This window comes from Oryza brachyantha, chromosome 1 (genome assembly GCF_000231095.2).
Source record: "Oryza brachyantha chromosome 1, ObraRS2, whole genome shotgun sequence".
Lineage (NCBI taxonomy): Eukaryota > Viridiplantae > Streptophyta > Magnoliopsida > Poales > Poaceae > Oryza > Oryza brachyantha.
Window position 1 is genome coordinate 25,917,871 of NC_023163.2, and position 26,100 is coordinate 25,943,970.

The following is a 26,100-nucleotide window of genomic DNA, read 5'->3' on the forward strand; positions in this document are numbered from 1 at the left end:
AATTGGCCAGAGTACCCTATAACTAAATATCGTACTTTTGTGATGCCCTGCAGTAAATTCGTGATCTTACTATGTCCACTGGCTAATTACGTGTTTTTTCGATACCCTGTAGCAAATTTTGCCATATAAAAAAGCCAACCGTGTTGAATAAATAACAGAGTAAAACTTGGTGGCCACATTTCCAATCAAAAACTCGTTGTAGGCTGTCCGTTCGAAATTCAAGGTGTTCCTGCATTTCCCATTCACTTGCACTGCACAAACTGAAACCTCGTACTCTTAAAGAAAGAAAGGGGTGCATATTCCTTTTAGAAACATCAACCAAGTTTCAAACCGCAATACACCTATGGCTATGGTCCAGCACAAAGTGGTCCACTTCAGAATTCATTCCAGAAAACATAGCATGAGGGCAACTTTCAAACCACAATACAACATAGGAAAAATAGTTGTAACAGACCATCCTCATTCCCACCTCGCAACAATGAAGTTGCAATTCAGCCAGTAAACAAAAATGAATCAGCTCAAACACACATATATAGATATGTACAGCGAGATTGCAAACTGCATGACAAAATTGTCACTAGGTTGTGGTGGTTACTACTATCTACAGTACCTTCAAGAAAGAAGGAAACATAATCTAAAGGGGTCTTCATTCTCTCTCCATTGGTCTCCCTCACATTGCAAGTGACTGGTTGCGACCAGGATTCTCATAGGAGTAATGCATGTTATTTCTTACTCGGCAGTGCCTCCAGCTATTATTGGCGCCATTATGCTCATCAGCATGATACTTTGGTTTCATGGCCTTTGAGCTAATGGGACCTCCTCTGTCTCTATTCCTGTTATTCCTTCTGCTTGCCTCATTGTTCCGCCTTTTCCAGCGTCCATAAGACCACCCCTGGCTGTCAGGTATGTAATAGTTATCTCTGCAGTTGTCCAATGAATCTATAGCTGCAGAACCCCAGCCGTAATTCTGTTTCCATGCATCCAGGGAGTCACCCTTCATGTCCCAGCTGCAGGGCATGGTTGGTGTCTCCCAGTTGCTACCTTGACCTTGCTGTTTAACATACATGTCCCAATTTCCTGAGCTTTGCTGAACTGTTGTTTGAGGAGGCTGACTGACATTATTACCCCAATTTACTGAACTTTGCATGCAATTTGCTTCAGTCGGCTGTTCCACCTGATTATTCCAGTTCACAGAGTATTGCCGGCCAGGTGTGTTGCTTGTCTCCCCATCACCCCATCCTGTGGCTGGAACTGGCTTATCTGTAAATATAAAGGAGTCCCACCCATCTGGAGCTGCATTATCCCTTTTGGGAACAGAACGTCGTGACTTCTCAAGATCAGCCACCAATTCAGGATCAATATATTCATCTGGGTTAACCATGTCAATATACATGTTTGGGTCAGGCAAAGGGATATCACAAGGTTGGCCATGGTATACAGCACAGAAACGAGACTTCGCATCGTTGAAAGCTTCTAATGCAGCTGAATCATCCCAGACAACCACATTTTTGTACAGTGACATCAATTTCTTGGTTTCACACAGTTTACCCCATGGGATTCCACAAGCATCAGTGCAGAATTTCTTTTCCCACAATGGTACTGAGAAATTTCCACCTCCTGAAAATCACAAACAGACCATGCTTCATGAGCATGCGAGTATTATGTGCTGTGAAAAGTAATACCCTTTCACCCATAGAGTGATAGCAGCACGGTACTAGGATGTAATAAAACTAAGAAGAAGGTAAATATAATAAGAATATGACTGAAATAATGACAAGACGAAACAGTAAGATGAATTTTGCTTAATCCTATCAAAATAATATGTACAAATTCATGGTTAGGATAAAAATTGTGCTGCATATTAAAACAATTTAGAGCATAAACTGGGGTTGCCTCCTAACTCATTTTATTTTTTTAAAATTCAATGCACTTCTCTCACAAGTGAGTGAAGCATACTTGGTAAAAAAAACGAGTACATGATATGGGGTTTGCCAGATGACACAATTCCGGCACATTTTTTAAATTCTGACGCTTCACAGGAAAATGTACACATCGCATGGTATGACTATGTTATAGAATTAGCCCATCGTAAAAAAAGATCTCTGCTAAAAGCATGCATCCAATGCTGCGTTTAAGTAAAATCGTCATAGCTACACATAAATCAATCAGAAGTATTAGATGCATATAAGCAACATGCAGTGAAAATTTCTTAGTATATCATATCAGTGTTATCAAAGTCCAAAAAAAAATATCGCAAAGCCAGCCATAAAAAAAAGGAAGAAGGCAATCGATATCTACTCGATCATTTTCATTGCAGAGTTCAATCCTCCTAGCGAATGTATTTGCCCGATCGGGGTACTGCACACAGATCACCAAAAGGGACATGCATACTACTTACGTGATGTTTCTACCCACCAAGTCAATTTTGCCCAATAGGCCAATATATTACCCTATCACAACATTGCCAAGAACAACTTAACCACATTTAAGAGAGGGCTTCGTTCCCAACCCAGGCATTTTTTTTTCCTCCGCGCATTCTAAAATCCCCATCAACACGCAGGAATCCGGACAACACAACGTGAAAACGTTGATACTGTATTATTAGAAGAAAAAAAGAAACAGCAAGATAGCAAAGGTCGAGAGACGAACCGTGCGGGCGCTGTGGCCTCCAATACTTCCCTTGCTCGCCGCCCCCTCTGTCCCTGTAGCCGGACCGCCTCTCCCCCATGGGAAAAACAAAAGAAAAAAAGAAACCGCCGAGAAGCCGAGCCCGTCTCACCAAGATCGAATCTTGGCTCCCTCAAAACCACGGATTACCCTCCGCCGCCCGCGTCCTCGGCCTCGTGGGTCGCCCCACAAACCACGCCGAGGGGGAAGGAAGGAAGCGATCCGATACAAAAGGCGAATAAAAAGGTCGCCGCAGCCGCCGCCGCCCTCACGAACGGGCAGCGTGCTCGACTGAAAGGCAGCACGGGGGTAAAGGAGCTGAGAGAAGGTTAAGCGGCGGCAAGGCCGAGAGGGAGAGGGAGAGGGAGAGAGGCGGTTTGGTGCCGTCGTCGGTTTCGCAGCCGGAGAGGAGGAGACCTGGGGTTGGGGGATTAAAAAGGGCGAGATGGTGAGAAAAAAACGAGGGATTTTTACCCGTGCCTTTGCCGGTTTGGAGGTGTCAGCGCAAGACGAAGCCTGTGCGCGACCGCAGGCCTCTCTGCCGCTTGGAATTTGACCATGTGCTTCCCTATCCGCCTCTATCGGAGTACACCACTGACTTGGCAATAATTCTGTCTTAAGATTTTGTTTGGATAACTATGGGTTTGACTTGAATATTTAAGTAGGAGTATTTTACTGGAGTGTGACGGGATTGTTTCAACGAACAATACTTACAATGCAATTTTTTTACTATAGTACTGTACAACATACTCCATCTGTTTTATTACTAAGTCAACCATCTAAGTGATGACCAAGTTTATAAACAATTTACTAATACATGACACTAAATCAGACTAATTAAATTAATCATTAATTTTGTAGTATATTTATTTTCTATTAAAAATGTTGGTATATTTCTTTATAAACTTTGTTAAATTTAAACTGGTTTGATTTAGAATAAATCTAAAATAATTTATATTATAAAAGATAGAGAGCACATTTTTTGTACTAAAGATAAAGATTATGGATTTGCACACAAAATCTAGTCAGCCATCTGCACATATGGGTATGCCAGGATCATAATGCAGTTTATATAAGTGGATCTGTATAGCATACAATTTGTGTTTCTTCTTTTGACTTTTGGAAGTATTAAATTTGGAAAACACTAAACTTGATATTGCATGAGTTTACAATTTGATACTACCTTCTTAATTGATAAATGTATTTCTATATTTAATTTTTGTCCTAAAGTAAATGCAATCATATTGTACTACTTATCAAGTACCTTCCATATCAAATTTGTTCTGGATTTTCCCAACTACTATTCTGCTACGAACTCTCTCTTATTCAATATAGGTCATTTTATTTCTTCTTAATTTATCCTCTCATCCTTAAAACTACACGTATTTTGAGATAGAGGCAGTATTTATTACTCTATCTGAATCTATATATTCCTTTTGTTTTAGAACAAACTATTATAACTCTGACTATCAATTAACGATACAATGACAATATATTATAATAAAATATATATTATTGTAAAAAGCATAGTCAAACACATATTCTGGAGACCATATCGAACCCAATGGGAGAAATAAGTTTCACATTCCAGATTTTTTAGCCATAGTAAAATTAAGCTCAGCCACTGCCAAATTAGTATCCCTAATTGTTGGCAAGCATGACTAATTACGCATTAAGTTTTAAAAGAACAATTAATAGTGTTGGTTTCTTTTCCTTTTTGCACCGTGATCTTTTAATTGATATAGCTAAAGTATTTTTATTTGAAAAAACTGATAAATGATCAATGGTTAAGATTTATTTGAGCTCTTACCTCTGGAGAGGTACTACTTATGTTCTAACCATATGTGTTTATGATTGTTTACCGTATACTAAGAAGATATTAAAAATATCTTTTAGTTATTTCAGTGATTAATTTTAAATTTTGGATTGATTAGATTTCTTTCTAAACATCTTTATTGGCTCTGAATCACTGGGATGATTGAAATTATTGGAATTACTGTAGAAATATTTATATTAAGATACAAGATTTTAAATTCTAAAAATATTTATATTTTAGAACCAGGGGTAAGCGGGAGCACGGTAAAAAGGCATCAATAAATAAACAGGACCCATGTGTATCGTACCGCTATCCAAGTAGGGAGTGTACTTTGCTACCTATACAGTATGCACTAGGAATAGTACAGTACTGTATATTGAAGCCTGAACTCGAAATCGAAGAAATATTTAGAGGACACCATTGAGGTTACATGACATCGTAGCAACATACGTGTTGATAAGTTGATGAAATCATATACGAGTATGATATATCCGTAGGAATGCAATGGTACATTAATAAGACGTTTCAAATTGTTAAACAATATTATTTTCAAATAAATTCAATATAAAGTTTATTATCTCATTTTTAAGTAGATTTTAATGAATTGATTTCATTATCTTATATTATTAAATAGTTATAAAAATTAAAATATCTTTTATCTATAAAAGGAACACGGTTTAAGGCACAAGCAAAATTAGATTTTTACCGCGACAAGGCAAGCAGAAGGCACGCTTGATGGAGAATCGGCAACACCAGTAGTATCTGCCTATCTGGAGCTCGACGTATAAAACCAGCAGACCAGTAGTACCGGTATATCTGTCCGCGACTCCACGAAGAAGAACACACGGTACAGTGGATGCCACTGGCCAGTTGCAGACATGCAGTCGTCCAGGTCGGAGACTTGACGCTATAGGATGTGACACGGAGTTTCAGCAGTCGCGTGCTTTTCTAGGATGTCACACGGCAAATCTCGAAAATGATATCTCGATGGAGGACTGTCCATAAATCAGTACTGTAGCATGTACAATATCTAAACATATTTTAATGAGATAAAAGAGTAGAGAAGAGAGGTAAATTACTAATTTATAGCTAGCTGCATACGGACTTTAAGACAGAGTGTGTATGACATGTGAGGCCATGTACTAATGTTTTATAAATAACTATTGTATGAATTGGCTATTAGATTGACTATAGATAAATTAGAGCCAGTAGTTGACTATACTATTAAATTTGCTCTTAACTATTGTATGAATTGGCTATTAGATTGACTATAGATAAATTAGAGCTAGTAGTTGGCTATACTATTAAATTTGCTCTAAGTAGTAAATACTCGTATTCAATGTTTAGGCATTAATTAGAAGTATTAAATATAGACTATTAATAAAATTCATCTCATACTCTGGACTATTTCGTGAAACGAATTTATTGAGCCTAATTAGTCCATGATTAGCAAATATGATGCTATAGTAAACATTTGCTAATCGTGGATTAATTGGCTTAAAAAATTTGTCTAATAAAATAACCTTTATTTATACAATTAGTTCTGTTATCAGTCCATATTTAATACTCCTAATTAACGTCCAAACATCCGATGCGATAAGGGAATAAAAAAAGTCTTTGGATCCAAACAACCACTAAAGTTCCGCGTTTAGTTTCTAAAAATTTTCCCTTTCACATATCGTATCGAATCTTTAGACACATGTATAAAGTATTAACTATAGTTAAAAAATAACTAAATACATAATTTGGAAGGAATTTCCGAGACGAACATTTTGAGCCTAATTAGTCCATGATTAATCATAACTGCTACAGTAACTCATACGTGCTAATAACAGATTAATTAGGCTTTAAAATTTTGTCTCGTGGTTTCTGACATCCTATATAATTAATTTTTTAATTAGTCATCAAAATAGTCTTCCAATATCCAATCAAACATTCGATGCAACACCTAACCTAAAAAATTTCGTAAACTATACACGACCTAACAATGATGAAAATTGTTGTCAAAGATGTTAAAGTAATCTCTAAACAAATTAAATACAATGTTCGTCCCAAAATAAACGAATTTATGAGTTATTGATAGAATTTTCAACTCTTCGTCTTATTTAAAATTTTTTTATGATTAATATTTTTATTATTACTACATGATAAAATATGAATAGTACTTTACATATGATTAATTTTTTTGATTTTTAATAAATTTTTCAAATAAGATGGATAGTCAAACGCTAAATTTATAAAACCCAGAAATTGTCTTTTTTTGGATGGAGTAGTAGAGTTTTAGCCTCTTTTTACTTATCTATTCTATAAAAGATGTTAAGTAGTCTCTGAATAAATTAAATAGAGTTTTAGTTTTTTTACTTATCTATGATATACTACTAAAATTTTAGAGGGTTTCCATAATTTTAACGGGGCAGTTGGGACTCCAGCCCTCATTATCTCCACGCTAGATCCGTTCATAGCTACAAGCAACCAAGCAGCTTAACCCACAGTTCCGGAGAGAGAAGTAGCCAAGATTAAGATGAGGCATTCGGGCGGTCGATGATGGGAGCTAGAAAAGTTTAGGACGTGTTATTTTTGTTAAATTATTTGTCGTTTTTTACATATGTTTTTCAAATTATTAAATAGGTATCTTAAAAAAATTACATATAGGTTAATCATATTACATTTCTAAAGTGCATTTTTTAATTTATATTAGTTAATTCTATTATTTATATATAAAAATAACTATCCAAAAATCAAATAATCTTCCATCTATGTCCAACTAAAAGAAAACCGGACTTAAAAGCATTCCCAAAAAATACCACATAACATTATCCATCGTGAAAATAGAGTATTTTAGAGGAAAGAAAATGTTTCAACAGATACTTTATCTTATCCTCAAAGAAAAAAAAATCATCCATATTAGGAATAGAATTATTTAGAGATTCTCTCCTCACTATATATATCTTAACATTCAATCTTAATAGGAGAGACCATAAAGAATATGAGGCAATGTGGTTATAAAATATATATATTAATGATATAATATGGTTGTTTTGTTGAAGTGATAACTCATATATAAAGGTTGCATTCGGCTATACCTCTTTTCGTACCCAGATTTCCTCATTTACATACGCACGTTTTCCAAACTGTTAAACCATGTATTTTTTGTGAAAAATTTTTATTGTAACCGAACTGCTAAACGGTGTATTTTTATGAAAAGTTTTTATTAGAAGGTTGCTTTAAAATACCATATTAATCTATTTTTTAATCTTATATAATTAATAATTAATTAATCATGTACTAATCTATTACAGCACAAAACGAACGCGGCCAAAGAGAATTAGATGGCCAATCACGAAAAGGGCTTGTTTAGTTTTCCAAATTTTTTCTCAAAAAACACCACATTAAATTTTTGGACATCTAAATAGAGCATTAAATATAGATAAAAGAATCTAATTGCACAATTTGAGGAAAATCGTGAGCCGGATCTTTTGAGCCTAATTACTCCACGGTTAGTCATAAGTGCTACAGTAACCCATATATACTAATGACGGATTAATTTGGCTTAAAATATTTGTCTCACGGTTTTCAGGCGAGCTATGAATTTCTTTTTCATTCGTGTCCAAAATCCCTTCCATCATTCGATTAAACGTCAATATAACATCTAAAATATTTTTTCCCTGAACTAAAAAGGGCCTAATATGGGTAATATAATTTGGATAAACGTTCTCAAATTCTCTTACTGCTGCCAGGACGCTGGATGCTTGCGTTGCGTGCACGCCTTCCGATAAAGTTGAGCGTGTCAAATCAGTCCTGGAGGCAGCGGTGATGAGTAGGAGAAGGAGTACACTTCCGATAGGCTAGGGACGCAGCCTTTCCTTTGCTTGCAGGCAGTGCTTCCGGCTGGTTGTTTGTTTGGCCCCGATTCGCCGCCCCGTATGTCCAAAATGGCTGCTTTCTATCAGATGTGCATGGTCGATGGAACAGTGGTAAAGCAGTAGTGCTTCCGTTCATATACGATGAACAAGAACCAGCGGGCAGTAGAGTGCGTCTCTGTTGAGAGAGTGATGAGAGGTGAAGCCACCCGTGAAACCAGAGGGAGAGGGGTGATTGTTTGCCATTTTTATGGAAAAAAAAGTCAAATGTCATTTTTATAAACGAAAAATAATTTATAAATAAAATTTTTATATACCTGTTCTGAGTAATCCAAAAAGTCAGGGCTGAAAATTAAACTTTGATGAAAAAACATAAAAATTAATTCTAAATTTAAGGCTGACATTCAGATTTTGTCTTATAAGTATAAGCGAAAATATGGAGGTGCTATGTGTCGGGCGGGGTTTGCAATATCGTGTGATTATAAATAAAAAATTTCAAAATTTTAAACCCAAAACATTGAATTGAACCATGATAGTTTTGATGTGAAAATCACATGATAGATATAGCATACGATTATCACGGTATATTAACCGGTAGTTATACTTGCATGATAATATTGATAGTCACGGTTTAGGTGTAAAAAAACGCACGATATGTTACGGCTATTGAGATATATTAGCTAATAATCACAGTAAAACTATTGGTAATGATAATTGTGACATATATGCCAATAACCGTGGTGGCCTAATCAATATCAATAATCATAAAGAATGCACCTACAATTGCATGTTTTATATCTCTCGTAAATGTGTTGTTTTTGCTGTAGTTAAAAAATTAGCCAAAGGTTTATTTTAGGACGCAGGAGTAAGAGGGAACAAGACGTATCATGTTTAATAATTTTTATTATTACGAACAAAGATACGGTCTTAAAATCTATATTTTATTGAGATTTTTTGTTTTAATATGTATAGCAAACAAATATTTTTATTTTTATTAATTTTTTTAAGATTTATATTGTTCTAATATCTCCAAACTAAATTTTAAAGTTAATAGTATTCAAAGTTTTTAAAGTTTGACTTTAACCTTATTTAAAAGGATAAGGGTTATCAAGCTAGAGCGAGAACTACAAATCTGAACTGATTCTTTCATATTCGTAATATTAGGGTATATACTATCTAGTCTTACAGCTTATTTATTTTGAGACGTATTTTGCAAGAAAAAAAGAACTCTCTGCTCTCGGCTCCCTTTCTCAGAGCAGCAGATCTTGGCCCGACAACCGCCCACGCCGGCTCCCAACCATTTGTCCGTCGTCGGCGCGACATAGCGGCCTCCCCGCCGCCGCCAGAATTCCTGCAGCCATTTCTTTCCTCCATCCTGTACATCCTTGCCGTTCAAGACCAGGACGGGAAAGCGCAGGGAAGACGTTTGCATTTTTGCTACTAATCAAACGTTTGATTTTTTGCTCTTATGTCAAACACACGCGTAATTACTAGGAGATGATGTATATGGACTTTTTATATAGACTTTTTGATGATTAGGTGGACCCAAGAGTTTGAAGAGACCCGTTAAAACGTGCGCGGGCCGTGTGTAGTTGGCCGGGAGAACGGGTAGCGGCCGCAATCATAGCTGAGCAGCTGATCGTTCGCGTTCGCGGGGACGATGGAAGAACTTGCATAGTCAAAAGGTTCGAACTACTGGTCGCCACCGTTGGAGTGGAGGCGACGTAGTGTACAAACTCGAAGCAAGAATGTGAATCAGATAAAAAGCTGAATATATAGTGAATCAAATGAACAGCAGAATTCAGGAATGCAGTGGAAGCATGCACATGTCGGCGGCGTTGGTGGTTATCTTTGTCCAGAGTAAACCATACTACTACTAACACCTAAAATGCTTCAGAGTAACTCATGCATGCAGGATGCGTGCGTCCGGTGAGCCATGGAGTGTCGCCGCCGTTGCCTAGTTAAAAGATGATCACGCCGAGAAGTCGACGTGGTAGACCTCGCTCATGTCCGGCTGGAACAGGCCGAAGTGCTGCTCCACGCCCTCGGGCTTCTGGTTCTCGTTGAACATGGCGAAGATGTACGTCTCCACGGGCTTCCCGGGCCGCCGCGGCGTGCCGCGCCCGAAGTGGCGAACCAGGTTGTTGCAGTACGCCGCCGCGTTCTCCACGCTGGCGCCGGCGCCGCCGCCGCCCGACGGCCACCCGGTCTCCGACACCACCAACTCCAGGCCCTGCCCGCCGGCCTTATCCAGAGCGGCGTACGCCGCGTCCAGGATGGCGTCGAACATGCTCGTGTACGCGACCCCGCCGTCCGTCACGACCGCCGATGCCGACGGCGACATCAGCGCGTAGTCGAGCGACACCGACGACGGGTCGGCGGAGTACGCGAAGTACGGGTAGACGTTCACCAGCAGAGGCGTCCCGCTGGACGCCAGGAAGGAGACGATCGGCGCCATCGTCGGGAGCGCGGCCTCGGAGAACGCGCCCTGCGACGGCGGGTACGACGACCCGAGCACCGACGTCGCGACGGCCGTCGTGACCGGCACGCCGAGCCCCGCGGCACGCAGCGCGGACTGGAGGTTCCGCATGGCCGGGAGGACGCTCGCGGCGTCGTCCCCCGGGATGACCTCGTTGCCCGCGTTGATGTAGCGGAAGCGGACGGCGCCGGCGAAGGGCGTGACGTACGACTGGACCCATGACGCGGCGAACGAGGCGTCGGAGGCGAGGCGGGCCAGGTCCTCGTTGAGCGCGCCGAGCACGACGCCGAGGCCGGAGCCGCGGAGCGCGCCGAGGACGGTGGTGTCCGGGTGGAAGAGGCGGATGTCGGTGATGTTGTTGGCTCTGTACATGGCGACGACCTTGTCCGGCGGCGGGAGGTTGTCGCCGATCATGCCATAGTTCACACCAATGCTTTCCACTCCTGCACGAGATCAATACAATGCGATACACTTAATGGTAATCAAGAAACTCCTAACCGCATAACTTTTGACTTTTGCTTATAATTTATTTATACTTATAAGCCAAAATTTAATTTTTTAATTAAATTTAAAATTAAAATTAATTTTAATGTTTTTTATTATAATTTATTTTTCAGTTTGACTTTTAGATCGAAAAACCCAAAAGATAACCATGTAACATTGTCATCGCCTTCCTAGATCCACAAGTTGAACTGTTAAAACGACATTTTGATGATAGATTTCTTACCAACTATCGCTGCGAAGGCGCATGTGGCTATGATGTCATTACCGTTTTCATGAAAGGAACAATTATTTTGAAATGGAAAGGGCAAACTAGGAACAGCACTTCTTGTGGATCAGAAGTTACTATCCATAATTAAGGAGTGCATTGTACTACAACCAAACATTAGGTTGCCTCAGCTCTCCATGACCATGAGAGATCGACACTCTGCATTGCTGACACTTGACCAAATATTTGAAACGAATTGAAGACGGTGGTTTCAATCGACACAAAAACAAAATACGCCATGATATTTCCCTTTGTGTCCCCTTCGTAGAAAATACCACATCGAAATCTCTCTACTTGATCCAACCAATGATACGTCCGTGCATGTATGCAAAGATATGGCAGGGATACCACTTCTAAAGAAGATTATAGCAGATCCGAACAGTAATACCAACATATAACGAACAAAACAAATGAACCAAAACCAACGACAAGAACAATTTCCACGAAGAAATCCCACTGAAGATCGATCGATCGACATAAACCGCATCCAGACAATCGCAAGTCGCAAATATGCTCTCAAAACTGATCAATGGCACAGCCAGGCGAGCATCGATTACAGATGAATCACACCCAGCCTCGTACCGAAACACACGAGAGACACACCCAATCTACTACGAACAACCAAACCAAAGCAACGAATCAAGCAGTAGGTTCCAATGAATCGATCGTTTCGCCTCACCTGAAATAACCGAGCAGCCACAGAGCAGCAGCAGCAGGGCGCAGGCAGTAGCCCACAAAGCAGCCATCTCGCCGATGCTCCTTTTTTGGCTTTTCGCAACAGCAGCAGAAACGATCTGGAGAGTTCTTTTCCCTTCCCTTCCTCCTCCACATTGGACTATATATGTACAGTGGGGGCTTTGCAAACTGCAAATTGCGGCAGCAACTACCGAGGAGGGAGGACCCCACGACCCGGGAGAAGCGCGCGAGTGGGGTGGGGGGGACAGATCGATCGTGTTCCGTCTCATGATCATACGGACACCGAACCGCTCTCCCCGCGCGCGCGTGAGACGTTTTTACGTGGTTGGAGTACGTCAAAACCATGGTGCGTGTGCGTGCGTGCGTGTGTGTTCAGTAACGGCAGGTGGGGCAGTAGTATGGTTGGACCTTTTCCAATGAACTGCCCGTCACCTATAGCGTCCGCTGCTTTGACTGCAAACTACTCCTTTGGTGATGTCGCTGTTCAGGAATTCAGTGGCACGATGGCTCAGTTTCCATGGATCGGTTTAGGCATCGGTTCGGTGGATGCGAGAGGAACCTGTGTTGCAAGTGTCGAATTGAGTGCTTGAAATCGGTGTGCTGTCTGTTCGAGCAGGTGGTACACCGATCTTGTTGGAAGTTCGGAGGATCATTACTCAATCAATTGGTACTTGTCGTCGTCTTAAAAAGAGTCAATTACTATCGCTGAAGATTTCTTTGCATGGTCACATTCATGCAATTGTAGAGGCGTCCTGGACCAAAACAAAACACTACTGTTATTTTGAACAACTTGTTCTTTTGCCTCTTCTTTTGCACATTTCTTATTTTGCTCACACAAAACATCATCTGTATATACACATTTCAGGCGGTTTAACAAATCAAACTACATAACATGCTCAGCAAGTCTTGAAGCAATCAACTGGAGATCTCGTCTCTTGTTGGAACTTACTAGTGTTACAACAACAGCAACAGCAAGCATAAATACTACCACACACAGCTTACAGCCTGTGAGTTACAGGATGTCTAGCAGAAAAAAAAAAAAGGGAAGAACTGCCTATTTGGCATATCCTCTCGGTTGACCAAGAAGAGATGGTCGGTAAAGTGAATGGCCCTGCGCCATCTCAATTCTTTCGCGTGGATCATACATTGTTTCATCTCTTATGGCCTGAAGGATCGAATCGGGTGGAAGTTCCCTGAAAATACAAATAAACAAATTGAGTAGGGTGTGGCACAGATAAGCTATGATCCCACTATCTGCTATTACTATTAGTATGACGGTGGAGAAAAGGAGCCACCGGAAACTTGAAAAAGATATACTGAATCTATTGCATACATTTTACCCAACATTGATTTAGTGCCTCGACAAAATGACAATGACAATGAGAACAACAACCGACCAAGAGAACTAAGACTTAAAATGCCTGGCGTGATTGCAATTACTATCTGGGATGAGAACATTTTTTAGAGTAAAAATTCAATAAGGACTAAAGGAACTTTGCTTGGTTATGGGGTTTAGACTTTATACATGCTGAACATGCTAACCTCTTTATCAAAATTTTATATAGTGCCTTCAGGATAGGGCACATCTCAACCGGTGCAACTGATCTATTGGCTTCGGGGTGCATTACGCTTAAGCTATCCTGACTCAGGAGTTCATAAAATGCATCGACTGCGGAGACACCCTGAAATAAAATGATGACAAAATTAGTAAATGGCCCATCAGACCATCATAAGGTGCATCATTTCCTGAGTTCTTGATATTTCATAAACCAAGAGGGAAGGGCAGACCTGAATGGTTCCTTTGCCTTTTATGCTGTCACCCATCTCTAGAGTCAGTTCACCTTTAGCTAGTTTCTGGCCGTACCAGGCATTACGACCCTTCAGCAATGTAACATATGTGTCAGCCAATAATGGTCCAGCAAGCTTTTCAGGTTCTTCTTCCAAAAGGTGGGTTATGTAAATCATTTCAGATGTGCATAGTGCAAAGTAAACGGATTTGCTGGTTGCACTCTCATTTGTTAGAGCTGCCACCATACCTACAAGATAACAAAGTATCAGAAAAGTAACTGAAGCATAAGCCAAGAAAAAAAAATGTGGACGAGTATGCATCTATCTATATGGGTAGTGACATGATTAAAATGCAATGTAAAGCATAGCATCATAGATAAACCCAAACTATACCACCCATATTTCTACATTTGAATTTGTGGCATATTTCTTCCTAGGGAAAACAGTGTATCTGGAAGGTAACAGTGCATTCTGAAAATGTACAAGAAAACAGAGTATGCAGAACACCAACTAGTTCTGACCGGTGCATTCCAACATAATGGAGTGAATCCCATGCTAAGTATAACAACTGTATATGCTCTACCGTGGCTACAGAATATATAAAAAACAGTCAAAAAGGAAATAGGAAATAGAAATTACCGGCACCGATGGCATACACATTTTTCAAACCTCCCATGACTTCATGGGTAATGAGATCACTATTATCCCACACAATAAAATGGGGCTGCCTCAAAAATTTAGCAAGAGGTTTTCTCCATTTGTCAGCTCCACATATACGAGCATTTGCATATTCTTTATTGTAAATTTCTGAAGCAATATTAGGGCCGCCAAGATAAAGAATGTTCTCCAATGGAACCCCCGCTGCAGCAAAAACGAAACAAATATAAATTCCAGACATAAATCGAAAGGATATAGCTCAAAACAGTTACGAAATACCAAGCATGAACACTCAGAAGTTAACACACACCACAAAGGATCAGGTTTAAACACAGGAATCTGAACTGAATTAAAAAAAACGAGGATCTAAATAAAAAGTGCATTTTTAATGTTGAATAACAGAAACTAGTGTGATACTAATTCATGTAAGACAACATATATTGTGGCTAAACCACTAAAGGACTGTCGAACAACAGAAGACATGAATAAAGGCAAATTCTGACCCATCCAGTTTTGCCATTTTCAGACTTATGCCATTATATGTTCAACATAAGCCTTTTTGTGTGTGTAAATTGTGTTTCGAGTATAGAACTGTAGTAAACAAACTATTCATCCTGAACTCATACAAAACTACAAATTTCTTGCTTAGTTTAAGGCAAAGTTTGGTAATTGCATTTGCCAATAGCAGACTAGAGAATAATCATGGTTGCGGATAAGCACCAACAAACAACGGAGAACAATTTAATTCAAGAAAAGAGCGGATCACGTGATGGCAAGATTGTATAAAGAAAAGGGGCGGAATCTCACTTGCATTGCTAATCATCTGTGTGGGAGTTATGATCCGTGGCAGGGGATCCAGGGAGGCTTCTATCCCTTTCGCCAGCGAGAGGATGATGGGGGCAGCAATCCTCTCCTTCCAGTACCTCCCAATCTCCCCGAAGACGTCCCTTGTCTCCGTGGATGGCAGCCCGTTGATGACAATGTCGGCGTCCCAGACGGCCTCCTGCAGGTTGGTGACGACCTTGAGCGGGCAGAGCGGCGTGTCGATCATGTTGAGGCAGAAGCCGTCCCTGAGTATCTCGTCGGCGTAGAGGGTGCGGTCGCCGAGGCGGCCCTCGACGTACTTGAGGTAGGCGCAGCGGCGGATCAGGCGGCGGAGGACGTCCTCCCGGGCGTTGATGACCTCGAAGAGGTGCTCGGCGGTGGCGCGGTCGACGGCGCGGCCCGGGCGGCGCCAGATGCGGACCTGCACCTTGTCGCGGAGGTGGCCGTACGCGTCCTGCATCAGCGCGCAGAAGACGCTGCCCCATGCCCCGGCGCCGACGCCGACGATCCGGAGCGGGTCGCCGTCGGCCTTGCCCAGCAGCCGCCGCAGCTCGTCCAGCTTCTCCTCCACCGAGGCCCCATTCCCGTGCCCGTTCGCCGCGCCGCGCGGCCCATCCTCCGCCCCTCCCATTGCTCCCCTCCTCCTCCTCCTCCTCTTCGCCTTCCCTTGTCGCCGCAAGCAAAAAAACCGAGCAGGCACAGAGAGCCCAACGGCGCACGCTACATAACCGAGTACTTAACTACGGATCGGCGAGCCAACGAACCAATCCGGCAATCCCCCAACAAAGACAGAAAATTAAAAAAAAAAAAAACGTCTTTTTTTTCCCCCAGCGTGTGACGCGATCTGAGTCCCAAATTTTGGTTGCTACCGGTAGGTTTGGCCGCCGAATCACTGTCGGCCGGAGAGACCGAGGCGACCCTGCCTCTAGCTGCGCTGCTGCCGGCGGGGCGCCACCACCCGGGACAGACGGTTGCCGCCTGTTGCGGCTCCGCAGGTCGGGTCGCGTCGCGAACGAGGCGAGGACAAGCCAAACAGCGACCGGCGGAAAAGCGAGGTGGTGGTGGTGGCCCGGCACGCGCTGTGCGGCACAGGGCGCGGTGGGAGCCGAGGAGGCAGGTGAGTTGGTGGGAAAGGACGGGGACGGGGTCAAGCGCAAAGCGAAACCGCCAGCGCCGGGTGAGGTGAGGTGACGGTCGCGCGGTGGATCGGGACCATCGGGATCGATTTCGCGAGCGTCGTCGCGCGGGTGGTCGCGTGGCACTGGCATCGTGCCGCGTCAGCTGGGAGGGACGGCTGCTTCGATGGCCGCGCATTCACGGCTCACGGACGCGTCCGCCCAAGTAGTACAATCGGGATGTTCTACACCCGTCTCAAAATATAAAATGAATCAATAAGTAAGATTCTGCGAGGATAAAATAGAACGATTTTTAAATAAAAAGTAATTAATAGAAAATACTGAAAGTATTTCTATTTTGATACAGCATTGGAATCCTGAGTACTCTGCTAGAGTAGTACACGAAGAAAGCATTCCTACCAAGTTCACCACCATGCTTTCGATTCGATCATGAGCAGGTAAGCCAGCTATAAATATATTTTAAAAAGATAAGAGAGGAGAGAGAAAAACAACGAGCTACAGATTTATAGCCATCTACCTCACAAACTCCAAGACACAATGTATATATGACAGGTGAAATATGATAGTATATATTTTATACATAGCTATTGTATGAATTATCTATAGATGAATTATAGACAGTTAGAACTTGCTCTAAGAAAATAACTCCTTGTCACGTTACTCATAGTGACGACCAGAGCAACAAATTTGGTGACGACAGAGAGCAACAAAATTTAGTGACGGGTGCATGCCTACCATGCGTCATGCGTGCCAAACATATTGCACGCACAGGTAAGTAGCTGGGGATTTGTTGAACACAACCATATAAGAGATCTTGAATGTTTTCCATCTTACTTATAACAGTATCACCTAAGCTAATTGATAATATATTGAACTCACACTTGTAAGGTGTGATGCGCTTGAAAAAACAGTAGGTAGGATTTGATTGTAAACAACAAAAGGCATCTCACCGTATCACAAATGTATTTTAGCCCTCCCATCCAGCTAGGACTGTAGGAAACTTAATTATGGGATGCTTGCTTGCTTTAAACAAAACTGTGCATCACATTGCAAAAGGTGAATTTATGAATGTTGACTACAAAGTGCCTGGCTGCTATCCAAGGTTATCAAGTGTGCTGCCTGGCAATGTGGTGATAATGACATGCCAACAGTTCCAACATAAAGGGGGCAATGGAACTTGCTACAAATAACATGAATACAAGAACCACCTCCTATGCTGCAAAAGGACAGGACCAACACTGGTGGTTAAGACTTGAGATCGATTTCAGTATGTCTGCTTTCCTGAAGAATGCAAAAGGAGTGTTAAGAAAACCTGCATAACAGCAAATAGAGGATCTTGTTACTTGAAGGGTGCCATAATCCTCCTCCGCCGTTTTGGAGTCTCCCTCTTCACATACATCTTCTCCATATCATTTAGCGGGCGGCTTGATCCATCAGGTAAACTGACGAACTTCCAGCCCCCACCTGTGCCACGCTTTGCCTGAGCCCCAAGTTTCTCAACCATGTAGGTCCATCCATCGTCTGGCCGTCTTCTGCTGTACTTATGGCACTTCACCTCGCCTGCCACCTGCAATCCAAAAATGCAAGGGGGAGATCAAAATCCTATTACTCATTACATAGTGAAAACAACTCAATGGTAATTAAGTCTTTAAACATCACAACTTTTGCATCTTTCACATTCACAGAGAGTTATCTTACACAGAAGATACTCCATAGTTCCCAGCGTTTTATGTTTAAACATAAAAGGAAGCAAATTATTATCATGGATCCTCTCATGATTACATTTCCAAATCAAAGAGAAAATCAAGCTCACTAATCACTACAAATAAACAGCAGGAATTCTAATTGAACCTAAACAAAAACAAAGACAACAGTATACCACGCCAAATTCTTTCATCAAAGATGACAAAAGGGAGAAATCAAAATGTAAGGCCCTCACCTTCTTCTTGTTAAACTCTAACCGTTGAACAAATTCCTCGTACAGCATCTGGTCTTCCTTCATTGAAATCTCATACAGAACCTCATCAGGATCTCGGGTTGTGCCATCCCAGCCCTCAGGCATAACTTTGAAGTCGGGTTTATAAGGAAGTGTTGCAACATGAAATTCCCTGTCATGGGAATTGAAAAACCTACGAGGAGAGCAAAATAAGTCAGATGTTGCCATATCTCAGGAAGAATATTATGGGAGGGGCAGAAAAAGTTAAAAGAAAAAAACACATAAACTGCACGCAACAAGGCTAACATCAGAAGAAAATTCTACATGATTCAAGCACTGAAAGCAATATGAACTTTCAGGCTGCAGGTTAATTCAAGAACTATAGACAGTTTGTAAACCAGTGATATCACTATATATGGCGTATTGAAATCATAAAATTTTATGTTCAATCATATGCAAACTGACATGCAACAGCTTATTGGTTCTTATACATGTCATAAAAGAATAAGGAAGCTAAGACGGACTCAAGGAATTGAGACCAATAGTAATTTTCTTTCTAACAAATAGCATTAAGCCCTCAATAAATAATATCATCACTTCATACTGGGTTCTGGACCACTTGGTATCCTCACCCCCTCGATAAGAATTTCACACATAATCACATTCTTCTGAGTACATAGCTAAGCACAAAATACATGTCGTGCAGCTTCCAATTGTCACTTGAAACAGAAATAAGTCACTTTATCCTAGATGACACAGTTCTAACTTAATCATAGTCACTTTATCCTAGATCGCACAGTTCTAACTTAATCATAACTAACTGGTTACAATAGAAGATATTATCCAGTGAAATGTGCAATTCCATACAGAAATAATTTTACTTGAAGCAACATTCAGCAGACTTTTCAGGATTGTATAGATGAACTGGACCTCTTTATGTTTCTTATTACCATCGGTTTACTAACAAGATGGTGTTGTTTTGTACTCCGTACCTAGGAATGTTTCTAACATTTTCCTCTCTCAAACAAAACAAAGTATTGCAGGTTAAACCCACGATGTTAACTATGCCAGGTGTTCCCGACCTTCAAATGGATCCATCCCATCAGAACCTGATCCAATTAGTATTGCCAACAAAAAAAGCTTAGGAAGTAAACAAACTCCTCACGTACTCTGGGCAACTGTCGAGGAGGATCTCGACGGAGTCGTCGAGCGGCTTGCCGCGCTTCCTCTCCTCCTCCTCCTCCATCTCCTTGAGCCACAGGATGGCGTGCACCCGCTGACGCATGACGCGGAAGTCCTTGGCGAGGCGCTCCACGGTGTACGTCTCGGGGTCCTCCTTGTGCAGCCGGTACATCTCCTGCTTCTCCGAGTCCTTGAGGTAGGCGCCCCGGGAGCCCGGCTCGCGCACCTGCTTCAGCAGCTCGCACGTCTCCCGGAACCGGTTGCCCCACGAGTCCACGAACGCCTTGGCCTCCCTGTTGTCGCGCTCCACGGCGCGGATGATCTCGTCCTCCTCGTCCATGGCCCGGACGGCCGCCAGCTCAGGGGAGACCGGCGCGGACGGGGATGGGACCCGGTGGCCGACTGCGGCGTCGGAGCCGTCGAAGTGGTCCTTGGTGATGCCGGTGGACCAGGACGAGCCCCATTCGTCCCCGCCCTGCCCGTCTCCGGGCGAAGAGGAGAGGCGACGGAGGAGGGAGGGGATCCTGGACGCGACGGCGGCGGCGGCGGCCGGCGGCGCTGGGAGGAGGGTTTTGCGGAGGGCGAGCATTTTGCTGGCTCCGCGCTTCTGACTGGGCTGCGGCACTTCCGTGGTTTCAATGGGGGGTAGGAAAGCCGACGCTGCCAGGCCTTGGGCCGAGCAACCTCGAAGGCCCATTTACATTAATTATTTTTTTGGCCAAAAAACCACTCGTTTTTTCTCGGCCGTTGGATAGAGAGATCCAACGCATCACGCATCTGCCTCTGCCCTAGCGCCGCCTCGCCGTTACTAGCACTGTCGCCGGTGATCTCGCCGGCGACGCAGCCTGTGTTCATCGTCTCCCCGCTGCGCCGATTCTCTCGCGCTGTCTGTCCCCCACCATGAACCACCGCCCTCGCTGCCGAAGACGCCTACGTTGACGGTGGATGCGAATAGAAATGGCGAAAGGCGTGAGACAAAGGGTGGGGGGGGGGGGGGTGAGCTTCGGCTGTGTGCTGTTCGTCGGCTGCGGATCCGGCTTCTCTGTATGAGGATGCGCCGGTGATTCGGTGGAGGAAGAAGTCACCGGAGACAGAGAAGAACACACGAACTCGGAGCATATAGCACGGTAAGAGATTCGAGTGAAATCGCCTTAAATAAACACTTGGCAGAAAGCATAGCAATTGTCTCATTCAGAAGTTGGTAGCTTTTCTTGGATTATCGTCGGGACAAAAAGATTCTTTTATATATTCGATATTGCTACATCTTTGTGATGGCTGGCCTGTTGTTGAGGAATAATATCAGAACCTGCAAGTAATCTCATGCGTTCCTAGTGCTTTGCTTAGCGCTATATTGCTAATGCCACATGATTTGATATATCTCTAATTCAGCAGCACGCCAGCACTGCTGTTATTGACGACATACAAGAAAGACATCAATTATTGCTCCATCCTAATCCAAACTGCATATAACATTTAGTTTGGGTTCTTGGGCCGTGGGCATTATTACTGTGCCAGCATGCCGCACCCCAACTGGTTGTTATTGTCACATGTCACTTTCAATCTAGCTGTTTTTTGTGATATTATTAAGGAGCCATGTGGATTCTAACAGTATAAGTAACACAGAAGAGCCCATTGGGATCACGAGATTCGTAACTATCTTTTTTATAACTGCTAACTAAACAGCTAAAATAGTTCATATGACGTCAAGTTCTTACCGTTTTAGAAATTTACCCCATGCGTGCATCCCTTGGACTCAAATGTTAGTGAGACCTTCGGTGTAATATTTAATTACCAATGATTTGATTGGCAAATTCTTTAAGATATTATTAGTAGTGGGAGGTCGGCATGGGTGTTTTGTTTTGTGTTTCTCTCTGTCCTTTGTAAGACTTTGGTATGTGGCTTCTAGAATTAAATCCTAAACCCCCTTCTTTCTCTCTTGCTTAATGAAATGATACACAGATCGCCTGCGTATTTGAAAAAAAAAACTGTTAGTAGTTGGTAGCAAGGAACTAGAGAAGATAAAAGAAATGCACATAGCTTCGAATTGTCATTGGACCTGCTGTATTCTTGTCCGAAAATATTCCCATGAATAGTCGCACACTTCAAAAAGAATCATATTCTAAGATAATAATTCTTTCAAGTGGCTGGAATACTAGCTGAATCCCATCTTGCCAAATGCTGCTCGTTGAAATGAATAGCAAAAGAATCTCAACATTAAATCACTGTGTGGAAAGAAATGCCCATGAATAGTCACAAGAACTAGGATTCGCTGCCTTTCTATCCTCTCCACTCCTCCAATAACATCACTTTCTAATGCTTTCCTCCCTCTATTTTTATGGTTGCTGTACCTCTGAGATATCCAAAATAAAAGAGTAGAGGAGGCAAGCAAACACTAACGAAGATTGGTGGAGAGGAGACGGACTGAAAAGTGTAGCGAAAAGGCAAAGAAGGCTTCTTCTCTTGCGAGGTCTATCCATCAATTCTAGACTGTTCTCCTCGTCAATATGAGATCTTGATGCGCTTCGGGAGTTCAGGAGTTTGGGTACCTGTTTAACCTCTTGAGTTTACTTTCTTGATTTAGTCTGTTCTCAAATACTGATGCTGTTTCTCTTATTTGGACACCAAACACTTATGCAGGAACTTTTGTCCTAATTGCAGTCTTGTGAGGTCTTACCATTTAGTGGTGATAGTTGTCCATATGTTCATGCTTCTGGCCATCATGGGAATTTGGTACTTACATGATCTTTTGACTATTAAATCACTAATCGATAATCTAGGGGTTACATGAATTTGTTTTAGTTTCATTCTTGCTCAAATAAGATTGTGCTAAATCAGTAAGCTTTTATGGAACAAGGTCACCTAGTTCTTGAGTTGTTAAAGTGCTTTTGGCACTTTTCTTCAACTTGCCCAGTTAAACCATAGGAGGAGAGTTTACTTGGCACATTTTGTGACAATGGACGAAGAGGTTCACCTTCCAATTCCGAGCCACCTTCTGTTTTCACATCCCGAGATCTCCCATGGCTTTGATGAAATCTTAAAGAACACAACTACGTGTACCCACTCACACACATGCAATCCACCGGGTCCATCAGTTGCTATGCATACGCACACGTGCCTCCACACACACATTCAAGTCTTAGCCTCTGGTGAAAATAATGTTGAAGAAGATCTGAGAAAGACCCGCAAACCTCTGGGAAATAGGGAAGCCGTGCGCAAGTACCGAGAGAAGAAGAAAGCGCATGCAGCCTTCTTGGAGGAGGAAGTCAAGAAACTTCGCACCACGAATCAGCAGCTCCTGAGGAGATTGCAGGGGCATATATCACTTGAGGCTGAGGTGGTGAGGTTAAGAGCCCTTTTGTTTGATATCCGAGGCAAGATTGATGCAGAGATTGGCACTTTTCCATTCCAGAAGCAGTGCAGTTTTGGTTCTGTTACTTGTACAGACCATTCCCCACGCATTAACACTGGCGCTGAGGTAGCAGTCCGGGAAGAAAGCTCTAGACCAACGATTGTGGATTGCGGGATTGACGAAACCGGTATTGTTTCCCATGAACTTGAAATTCCCGGAATGGCGAATACAGTGGATGTCATTCCAAGTTTTTTGAGTACTGCGTCATTGACTGAATGACACTATCAAGTTCTTCATAGCTATTTTCCAGATCCATGCCAGGTCAGGTTGCTTGATGTTGCAACCTTGCGGGTATACCTGTCCCTTCTTATAGCCTTCTCAAATAAAATGGTGGCTATGATATGAGTAAAAGTTTGAAAGTAGTCTACCAATGAAGATGTTGCTGACTGTAATTGTTGGTACTTATGATTTATGAAGTGTCATATGTGCTGTAATTGTATGATAGTAGTATTAGAAGAGGCCAATAGCCAGTATGGGAAAATGTGGTTTAGTTCTGCAGAATACTGCAGGTGTGAAGATGAGCTGGACTTTATTCCTTCTGTTGGTTTCTCTTGCTAGACCTGTTTTCCTCCAGATACTAATACTAATATACCGCTGTTTAGGTAGCTGTTATAACGAGACAAAAATGTATGTTCATGTCTTTCTTTCCTTTTTTTTGCATGATGGACATAATTCTATCAAGGTTATGTTTCTTATTACCATAAGTTGCTTATCAGGCTAGTCAAGAGGAAAAACTAGAGAATACACAGAACTAGATTCCTCAAGCACAGCAAGAGAAGAATCATTCATCTGTCGAGTAAAAACTATCGCTGCCGAAGTATCCTCTGAAGCGCAACTGCTGTGAGCCTGTGAAATGGCTCGTTGTGCTTCCGTATTTACTATGCATGCATTCAACTACGTACATATTTGTTCTTGCTAAACATTTTTCTGAGTGTCTAGCCTTCACTATGCTCGGAAGTCGGAACTAGTTTCTGCAGCCTATTATATAGGGTTAATTAGATTTATGCTATTATAAATTTACGAGTTTAGAAAATACCATTATAATTTATCAAATTGTAGATATGCCATTACAATTCCTACTTTATCTTAGAGCATCTCCAACCGCTCATACATCTTATCCTCCATGCTAGAAATAGAGGATGAAGAGTAAAAATTGAGCTCCAACAGAACATCTATCTTATTATCTATATTTAGATGTCATCTATGTTAGAAAAGAAAAACTCTATTTAGATATTCTCTCTCTAATCCTTCAAATAGATATAGAGAATACTATATATAGATAATCTGCTGGAGTACAAAGAGGTATGAACGATGAAAGTGTTTTAGATGATCATCTAAATGAAGATATGGATGACCAAATTTAAATGAGTTGTTGGAGGTGTTCTTAGACATGTCATTTTCTATGCCGTAAAGGACACTGGACCCACCTTCAGTCCACTATATTTCTGTATCGCCCGAAATACCCCTATCTCAACATGTCTGACACGTGGGCCTGTCTTCCCTTTCTTCTTTCTTCTCCTCGACAGACTTGAGCCCCGATGCCGCCGGCCAGCTACGTCGCTCCGTCATCCCCTTCCCACGCTTCGACACACTTTCCTCTCTTCTTCGACCACTCAGCGCACGCCCCACGCCCCACACTTTCCTCTCTTCTCCGACGCCTCGATGTAGTACAGGCGCAGGACGAAGCTCTCATCGCTCGTCAAGACGTTGACATGCCGCTCGCCGATCGACGGGGTGAACGCCTTGTCGAGGGAGACGCGGTACGACGGCGGACGGGCAGAACACGGAGCGGTCGTGGTTCGGCCTGGCTCCGGCGGCGAGCTCCCCTGATGTATAATCTTGTAGCTAACTTGTTTTTGCTTTAGTCAAATAAGTAAGCTTGACTTGGCTGTGTTCGCAAGAAAGTTTCAGAACGTACTAGTAGAATTAGTCCGTCAGTCTTAGTTTTGTTTCTGTTTTTCGGTGATTAAGTCGTAGCTGAAGTTCTGCGAGGATCGACCGTGGGATGGCGCGGTCCAGTCGGATTTGAGTGGGATGTTTGGAAGTTTTAGTTGTAACTAACTCCTGGAGTTTGGAGTATTAATAACAGCAAGATGAATCGAGAAAAGTTGCCACTCACGCAGCACAAAATTTTCTGTGTGTCATCGTTGTATGTTCTTCAGTTACTGTTCCAAAACTTTGAATCTTCAGAAAGCAGAGGACCAGAGCAGCAGCTGATAGGTTAGCCACATGAAAATTACAACATCCCTGGACCCGGACCGCGCGAGCTCGGACCACCCGCTGACGAGCAAGCTGAGGCCGCTCCCGTCCACCACGACGTGGTTGGTGCCCCACGCCACGGTGAAGCCGCCGCAGGGGAACGACACCACCTGCAGCGACAGCGCCACGTCGCCGGCGTAGGGTCCCTCTGCCATTCCCACCTGCGCCACATGTCAGTAAGGTCGCCGCTCGAGGATGCAGTAGCCTCCCTCATCGCCGCGGGGCCGGATCCGCCCGCCTCCCGCGCCTTCCGCTTCCCCGCCGACTGCGCAGCGTCGTCGCCGCTCGAGGACTTGCTCGGGTGAGGCCGCGGGCTCGGGCGCTCGTGGTCGCTGGCGCCGGAGCTGCTGGATCCCTCGCCGGCGAGCTCCGGACTCCTCCCAAAAGCACGCGCCGACAGCCGCCGCCGTGGACTCGGGGCCAGGCGAGGAGACGAGGCTAGGCTGTGGGGGAGGGCCCACGCAGCAGTGAGCCGTAGACCGGGATATTTTAGGCAATACGAAATTAGATTGACCTATACGTTGGTCCAATAGTCTGCAGGCCGTATAAAATGGCATAACTATAATAAAGGAAAATTTGTAATAGCATTTATATAAATATAAATATAGAAATTATAATGAT

At 42.7% G+C, this 26,100-nt stretch overlaps 6 protein-coding genes across 8 annotated transcripts; 1 reads left to right on the forward strand and 5 right to left on the reverse strand.

Annotated features, from left to right (window-relative positions):
* Positions 1-440: 440 nt before the first annotated feature.
* On the reverse strand, positions 441-3,090 carry LOC102711482 (bifunctional endo-1,4-beta-xylanase XylA). The gene is made up of 2 exons (XM_006644787.3): positions 2,650-3,090; positions 441-1,617 (listed from the first exon to the last, which is right to left on the reverse strand). Exons 1-2 carry the CDS (start codon positions 2,726-2,728, stop codon positions 671-673), a joined length of 1,026 nt encoding a protein of 341 aa, XP_006644850.1. The 5' UTR covers positions 2,729-3,090; the 3' UTR covers positions 441-670.
* Positions 3,091-10,094: 7,004 nt separating this feature from the next.
* LOC102711752 (putative glucan endo-1,3-beta-glucosidase GVI) lies at positions 10,095-12,406 on the reverse strand. The gene is made up of 2 exons (XM_006644788.3): positions 12,271-12,406; positions 10,095-11,265 (listed from the first exon to the last, which is right to left on the reverse strand). Exons 1-2 carry the CDS (start codon positions 12,335-12,337, stop codon positions 10,316-10,318), a joined length of 1,017 nt encoding a protein of 338 aa, XP_006644851.2. The 5' UTR covers positions 12,338-12,406; the 3' UTR covers positions 10,095-10,315.
* A 750-nt stretch (positions 12,407-13,156) lies between these two features.
* LOC102712033 (probable glycerol-3-phosphate dehydrogenase [NAD(+)] 2, cytosolic) lies at positions 13,157-16,576 on the reverse strand. The gene is made up of 5 exons (XM_040529343.1): positions 15,540-16,576; positions 14,715-14,936; positions 14,076-14,323; positions 13,830-13,969; positions 13,157-13,480 (listed from the first exon to the last, which is right to left on the reverse strand). Exons 1-5 carry the CDS (start codon positions 16,186-16,188, stop codon positions 13,342-13,344), a joined length of 1,398 nt encoding a protein of 465 aa, XP_040385277.1. The 5' UTR covers positions 16,189-16,576; the 3' UTR covers positions 13,157-13,341.
* A 1,118-nt stretch (positions 16,577-17,694) lies between these two features.
* LOC102712310 (protein GAMETE CELL DEFECTIVE 1, mitochondrial) lies at positions 17,695-20,677 on the reverse strand. The gene is made up of 3 exons (XM_006644790.3): positions 19,799-20,677; positions 18,633-18,822; positions 17,695-18,260 (listed from the first exon to the last, which is right to left on the reverse strand). The coding sequence occupies exons 1-3, from the start codon at positions 20,506-20,508 to the stop codon at positions 18,033-18,035; spliced, it is 1,128 nt and encodes a 375-aa protein (XP_006644853.2). The 5' UTR covers positions 20,509-20,677; the 3' UTR covers positions 17,695-18,032.
* Positions 20,678-20,807: 130 nt separating this feature from the next.
* Positions 20,808-23,851, forward strand: LOC102712588 (basic leucine zipper 23-like). 3 transcript variants are annotated; one of them, XM_006644791.2, is made up of 3 exons: positions 20,808-22,353; positions 22,449-22,541; positions 22,666-23,851. In XM_006644791.2, the coding sequence occupies exon 3, from the start codon at positions 22,765-22,767 to the stop codon at positions 23,437-23,439; it is 675 nt and encodes a 224-aa protein (XP_006644854.1). In that variant the 5' UTR covers positions 20,808-22,353; positions 22,449-22,541; positions 22,666-22,764; the 3' UTR covers positions 23,440-23,851. The 3 variants fall into 3 exon arrangements, with proteins under 3 accessions (XP_006644854.1, XP_015699288.1, XP_015699287.1); XM_015843802.1 differs by having other exon boundaries at positions 22,723-23,851; XM_015843801.1 differs by having other exon boundaries at positions 22,449-23,851.
* Positions 23,852-24,833: 982 nt separating this feature from the next.
* Positions 24,834-25,634, reverse strand: LOC121055703. Its single transcript, XM_040528616.1, has 2 exons — positions 25,461-25,634; positions 24,834-25,046 (listed from the first exon to the last, which is right to left on the reverse strand). Exons 1-2 carry the CDS (start codon positions 25,632-25,634, stop codon positions 24,834-24,836), a joined length of 387 nt encoding a protein of 128 aa, XP_040384550.1.
* Between the last annotated feature and the right edge of the window lie 466 nt (positions 25,635-26,100).

Excerpts from the sequence above, each read along its gene's own strand:
- LOC102711482 (XM_006644787.3), bottom strand. The coding sequence starts at position 2,728 with ATGGGGGAGAGGCGGTCCGGCTACAGGGACAGAGGGGGCGGCGAGCAA. Across the intron at positions 1,618-2,649 it reads GAGGCCACAGCGCCCGCACG|GAGGTGGAAATTTCTCAGTA; the intron begins GTTCGTCTCTCG and ends TGTGATTTTCAG.
- LOC102711752 (XM_006644788.3), bottom strand. The coding sequence starts at position 12,337 with ATGGCTGCTTTGTGGGCTACTGCCTGCGCCCTGCTGCTGCTGCTCTGT. Across the intron at positions 11,266-12,270 it reads TGGCTGCTCGGTTATTTCAG|GAGTGGAAAGCATTGGTGTG; the intron begins GTGAGGCGAAAC and ends GATCTCGTGCAG.
- LOC102712033 (XM_040529343.1), bottom strand. The coding sequence starts at position 16,188 with ATGGGAGGGGCGGAGGATGGGCCGCGCGGCGCGGCGAACGGGCACGGG. Across the intron at positions 14,937-15,539 it reads ACAGATGATTAGCAATGCAA|CGGGGGTTCCATTGGAGAAC; the intron begins GTGAGATTCCGC and ends TTTTTGCTGCAG. Across the intron at positions 13,481-13,829 it reads TATAAAATTTTGATAAAGAG|GGAACTTCCACCCGATTCGA; the intron begins GTTAGCATGTTC and ends TTGTATTTTCAG.
- LOC102712310 (XM_006644790.3), bottom strand. The coding sequence starts at position 20,508 with ATGGGCCTTCGAGGTTGCTCGGCCCAAGGCCTGGCAGCGTCGGCTTTC. Across the intron at positions 18,823-19,798 it reads CTCCTCGACAGTTGCCCAGA|GTTTTTCAATTCCCATGACA; the intron begins GTACGTGAGGAG and ends CTCTCCTCGTAG. Across the intron at positions 18,261-18,632 it reads TAGAGTTTAACAAGAAGAAG|GTGGCAGGCGAGGTGAAGTG; the intron begins GTGAGGGCCTTA and ends TTTGGATTGCAG.
- LOC102712588 (XM_015843801.1), top strand. The coding sequence starts at position 22,765 with ATGGACGAAGAGGTTCACCTTCCAATTCCGAGCCACCTTCTGTTTTCA.
- LOC121055703 (XM_040528616.1), bottom strand. The coding sequence starts at position 25,634 with ATGGCAGAGGGACCCTACGCCGGCGACGTGGCGCTGTCGCTGCAGGTG. Across the intron at positions 25,047-25,460 it reads GGTCCGGGTCCAGGGATGTT|GGGAGCTCGCCGCCGGAGCC; the intron begins GTAATTTTCATG and ends ATTATACATCAG.